Source organism: Arachis hypogaea, chromosome 11, assembly GCF_003086295.3.
Source record: "Arachis hypogaea cultivar Tifrunner chromosome 11, arahy.Tifrunner.gnm2.J5K5, whole genome shotgun sequence".
Taxonomy (NCBI): domain Eukaryota; kingdom Viridiplantae; phylum Streptophyta; class Magnoliopsida; order Fabales; family Fabaceae; genus Arachis; species Arachis hypogaea.
This window is the reverse complement of record NC_092046.1, coordinates 81,069,208-81,074,664: the sequence shown is the minus strand read 5'-3', so window position 1 is coordinate 81,074,664 and position 5,457 is coordinate 81,069,208. Positions and strand designations below refer to the sequence as shown.

Genomic DNA, 5,457 nt, shown 5'->3' with positions numbered 1-5,457 from the left:
TACATTTCCTTTTGAGGGCTTGCTAGCAATATCCGAGGTGACCCCTTGGTATGCACCTATTGCCAATTACTTGGTTGCTCACAACTTTCCTCCTAATTTTTCTCAACATCAAAAGGATAAGCTCAAAAGTGAATCCAAATATTATGTATGGGATGACCCATACTTATGGAGATGTGGTGCCGATCAAGTAATTCGAAGGTGTATCCGAGCACCAAGTTATTTTGGAGGCTTGCCACTCTTCCGAAAGTGGTGGCCATTTTGGTCCTCAAAGGACGGCTCGGAAGGTCTTGGATTGTGGGTTTTGGTGGCCTACACTTTTCAAAGATGCATCTCTCTTTTGTAGTTCTTGTCCACAATGCCTTAGGTTTGGAAATATCTCTAAGAAGAATGAGATACCCCAACAAACAATATTGTTTTGCAAAATTTTTTATGTTTGGGGTGTTGACTTTATGGGACCCTTTCCAAATTCTAATAGTTTCATGTACATTTTGCTAGCCGTTGACAAAGTTTCCAAGTGGGTGGAGGCGATTTCCACCCGAACTGATGATGCTAATGTGGTTCTTTCTTTTGTTCGGAATAACATTATTTGCTGCTTTTGATCACTACGAGCAATCGTGAGTGATCAAGGCTCGCATTTTTGCAACAAAAGAATGGCAGGGTTAATAAAGAAGTATGGCATCATCCATAAAGTGGCCACGACATACCACCCACAAATGAATGGCCAAGCCGAGGTCTCCAATCGGAAAATCAAGCGCATATTGGAAAAGGTTGTGAAGCCTCACAGGAAAGATTGGAGTTCTAAACTCGGTGATGTGCTTTGGGCCTACCGGACGGCCTACAAGACGCCGATTGGTATGAACCCATTCCGGTTGGTCTATGGGAAGGCTTGCCATCTACCGGTGGAAATAGAGCATAAAGTGTATTGAGCTGTAAAAGAGTTAAACACGGGTTTTGGGGTTGAAGTCGAAAGGAAGTTACAATTGGTGGAGCTTGAGAACCTTCGCTTGGAAGCCTATGAGAATTCAAGGCTTTACAAGGAGAAGATAAAAGCGGTGCATGATAGAAACATTAGAAGAAGAGAGTTTAGAGCGGGAGAGTTAGTTCTCCTCTATAACTCTAGGTTGAGATTGATGCCCAGGAAGCTAAGATCAAGGTGGGAAGGCCCATATAGAGTGGAGAAAGCGGAACCATATGGGGTCTACCACTTGCACTATCCTTCATGCCCCAATATCTTCAAGGTTAATGGTCATCGTCTAAAGCTATACCATGGAGAAAAGATGAAAAGAAATAAAGAGGTTGAGGTGTTTGATGAGTCCATATTTGATGGTATATTTTGACTCGATTTGGAAGGATTCTAGCACATGAACTCATACTTAAGCACCAAAATAGCATAACTTTGTGTTTTGTCCCTAATTTGATCTAAATGTGAAAACATGTAATTTTGTGCTTGAAATAAGCAATTTAATTCCATTCTTATTCCATTTGATGCCATGACATGTTTGTTAAGTGATTTCAGGTCAATTAGGCAAGAATGGATAGGCAAAAGTGGAAAAAAGCATGTACAAGGGAGAAAACATGAAGAAAACAAGGAAAAGCACACACAGCGAAGTGTGTTTGCGCACAGCCCTGCGTGCGTGCGCACAAGCGAGAATTTCCATGTGTGCGTGCGCACGCACCTGTGCGTACGCACAGGTCAATTTTCAGCCGAGTGTGCGGATGCACACGTCTGTGCGTCCGCACGGGTCCCTGCACATGATTTCATTAATGAAACATGTGTTGTGCGAATTTGGAGGCCCTTGGCTCATTTTTGGCAGGCTGAAATGCTGTTTTGGAGTGCTATATAAAGGAGACTTCAACACTTATCAAGGGGGAGCATTTGAAGCACAATTTCACATAGTTTTGCATAGTAATTAGGAGTAGGAGTAGTGTAGCATTGCTCTCCTAGGGTTTCATTTATCAATTTCCATTGTAGCTTTTTATAGCAAGCTTTGATTTTGAATTTACTTCTTCAATTGTAAGTACTCTTAATTTCCTCTTTAATTAAAGCACTTTCACTTTCATTTCCTTTTGGTTCAAGTTACTTGTTTATATTTGCAATTTTGTGTTACTTGAAGTTTTGATCAATGAATTTAATGTTTCATGCCTCCTTTATGTTTGATTGCTTGTTTATATTTGGTTTTGTTGATAGTTGGTTTTAGTTTTCCATTTTACTTCGCAATTTTCTATGTTTTACTTTTATGAACACAAGGTGTTTGTGAAAATGCCAACTCTAGATTTTGAGTAGATTTTCCCACCTTGGCTTGTGGTTTGAGTTCCTAGGATACTAGAGTCATAATGTCTGACATTTAGTGGTAATTCTTGGGTAGTTCGTTGACTCTTGTTTCCATTGACGCTAGCCTTTTACCATCTAGTTTGGTAAGTTAGTTAGGACTTATGGATTAAGGTCAATTATACTTGCTTGACTTACTACTCGAAAGTTGGGGTTGACTAGGCAAGATTGACTCATGGTAATTACCATAGTTGTGGTTATGGTAATGATGGAATTCCTTGGATCCTCATCCCCAAGTCAAGGCCCTTTTATTGCATTTATACCATTTTCACTAAGTTTTTGTCTTATCTCTCTTTACTTGCATTAATTCCCAATTTTGCTCATTTCTTAGTTCTTTTATTGCTTAGTTCTTTTAATATTTCATTTCTTGCTTGAAAAACCCCCTTTTGTCCTCTTCACAACTGAAAGAAGTAACATTTCATTTGCATTCCTAGGGAGAACGACCCGAGGTTGAAAGACTCTCGGTTTAAATTAAAAATATTAAACTTTGATTTTGAGGATTATTTGTTGGTTCGGACTATACTACCAATGAAGACATTGTTTTGCTAAATTTTCCGAACCATCGTGATCCTCCCTATCAGTGTTCCTCCTTGAGGATGCATCGAAGCCGAAGAGATTTGAGCTCATGACCGTCCAACTTAAGGACGTTAAAGAAAAGTGCTAGGTGGGAGACACCCCACCATGGTATGATCTACCTTTGTGTATAGTTTCTTGCTAATAGCTCTTTTGAATATTTGTGACTTTTATGATTGCTTGATTTGTGAGTTTGTTCATAATAGGGTTAATTTTGCTCGATTTTTGTGCTAAATTGCTCATGAGGAGTCCATTGATAATGGTTTGATTGAATTAAGATGTTGAAGAAATGTTTAAGGTTGAGTGTTACATGAGGTTTTTGATGTTTCTGACCCCTTTAGCATGAATTACTACCAAATTGTGCTATAATTGCCCCTCCTCGTGTGTAGGGGAAAAAAAGAAAGGGCATCCACGTGCAAGCGTGCCATATGCATACGCGTGGACGCGTTTTTGCAGCACCTAGTACTAAAACCCGAGAGTTGTGCCCCCTGTGTGCGCATTTTGTGCCTGGGGCACAACCGTGACCCACGCGTGAGCGTGTGTGACGCCTATGCATCCCTCTGTGAATTCGCACACCCACGCATAAGCATGGGTGACGCGTACGCGTTGGCTGCGAATTTTGGACACTCTGGTACAAAAACCAGAGAGTTATGCCCCTTTATGCAAAAACTGTGCCAGGCGACCCACGTGTAAGCGTGGCCGACGCTTACTCGTCGTTCGCCAATTTTGCAATCCACACGTAAGCGTGATAGACGCGTACGCGTCGATTGTGCTGCACGACACTTCTGGTACAAAAACCAGAGAGTTATGCCTGCTTTGTGCCCACTTTGTGCCCAAGGCACAACTCGACCCATGCGTGCGCATCTCCTGACGCGTACACGTCCCCTCTCTTTCCTGTAAACCACGCGTACGCGTGGGAGACGCTTACGCGTCCCCTCTCTTTTCTATCCCTCTACGCGTATGCGTGGAGTGCGCACACGCGTCGCATCCCGGACGCAGGTACTGAATAATGCGCGCCCTGTTATGTTTTTATTCCAATTTCCATCCTCCAATCTTATTCTTCCGTCCTTTCTCTTTTTCTTTCTCCTCCCATCACCCTCCCCAATCACCACCACCGCCACCGGCGACCATCACTGCCGACGGTCCCACACTTTCTCTCTCCCCTCTTTTCTATCTCCTCTCTTTTCCTTTTCTCCATCTCAAGTTTCTACTCCTACTCCCTCTTCTCTTTTATCTTCTTTTATATTTTTTCTCCTACTAGTGCATTTGATTGATCTCTAGATTTCCTTTTTTCCTTTCCTCTTAGTTGTATTTTTTCTTAATTGTTTCTTGCTTATTTGCCTTCTTTCATTTCTTATTTCCCATGGGTGTTGAACTTGGAACTTTCTCTTGCTTTGATGGGTCAATTTGACATCTCTTGATTCCTTTATGACTATGTGGTGTTGTGTTGTTGTTTGGTATTTCATTTGAGGTTTTACATGTTTGAATTTCTCTTATTTTCTCACTATTTTAATAGTGCACACCAAGTGTTTGATGGAATGTACCTACAACATTTTAGTTCAATTTTGACTTTATGCTCTTAACTTGGTTCTTCTTCTTCTTACACTTGCCTCTCTATGTGCATTGAGCTTATTTTGCTTCATCTTCACCATTCTTATACCTTACCCATGACTTGCTTCATCATTATTATAGATGCTTGAGTTTATCCTTCTCATCCCTTATTACATGCTTTACTCACTCTTGCATCCCATGCTAAGTGTTATGCCCCATGATGTTATAATTGTCTTGTTCACATGTTGCAGCTGTCGTGTCCTCAAGATGCAATATTCCCTTTGGGCATTATCTTTCACTTGCATGTTATTCTCCTAGTGTTGATTATTTGGGCTTTCATATTTCCTCTTTCCCTTCCTTTTTCAGAATGGCCACCCGAAAAGGTAAGGAGAAGGCGTTGAGGAAACCGGCCACGAAAAGGGCACCCCCAAAATCAATCTCAAAGGCGCGCCCTACATTAGGGCTGAACCCCTTTCCAAGAAAGCAAAGACAATTGTTCATATTGATGAACACGAGAGGGGCAATCCGGCAAGGGACACCACAAGGTTTCCTAACCGCTTCTGTGAGCTCATGTTCCCTAACATAGTTTAGAGGAACTATCACTCTGAGCATCTACTCACTCCGCCGGACCACATTGCTCCGTATGTACTACCCTGCATTGAGTAGCGAGGATGGGGGTTTCTATTGCGAAGACCACAAGAGACCAACCTCTCGTGGGTGGTAGAGTTTTACTCCAATTTCCACTCTCCGTCTCTTTAGTCAGTTTACGTGCGCCGAAGGCAAGTCTAAGTTTCAGAGGAGGCTATTCAATGAGTGCTCAATGTCTTACTTGTACCGGAAGAAATGGATGGTTACCAAAAGGAGCTACGTCAACGGGAGGAATTTGGTTTTGATTGGGACTCGATCCTTCGAGTCATTGCCGAACCCGAGAATCATTGGACCCAGGGGAGACTAAGGATGCGGCCCAAGTGCCTTGATGCATGGTGCACGAAATTGCGACATCA

At 42.1% G+C, this 5,457-nt stretch overlaps 1 protein-coding gene across 1 annotated transcript; it reads left to right on the top strand.

Annotated features, from left to right (window-relative positions):
- Positions 1–713: 713 nt before the first annotated feature.
- On the top strand, positions 714–1,337 carry LOC112721508 (uncharacterized). Its single transcript, XM_025772566.1, has 2 exons — positions 714–852; positions 964–1,337. Exons 1-2 carry the CDS (start codon positions 714–716, stop codon positions 1,335–1,337), a joined length of 513 nt encoding a protein of 170 aa, XP_025628351.1.
- The last annotated feature ends 4,120 nt before the right edge of the window (positions 1,338–5,457 follow it).

Excerpts from the sequence above, each read along its gene's own strand:
- LOC112721508 (XM_025772566.1), top strand. The coding sequence starts at position 714 with ATGAATGGCCAAGCCGAGGTCTCCAATCGGAAAATCAAGCGCATATTG. Across the intron at positions 853-963 it reads GGCCTACAAGACGCCGATTG|TCGAAAGGAAGTTACAATTG; the intron begins GTATGAACCCAT and ends TTGGGGTTGAAG.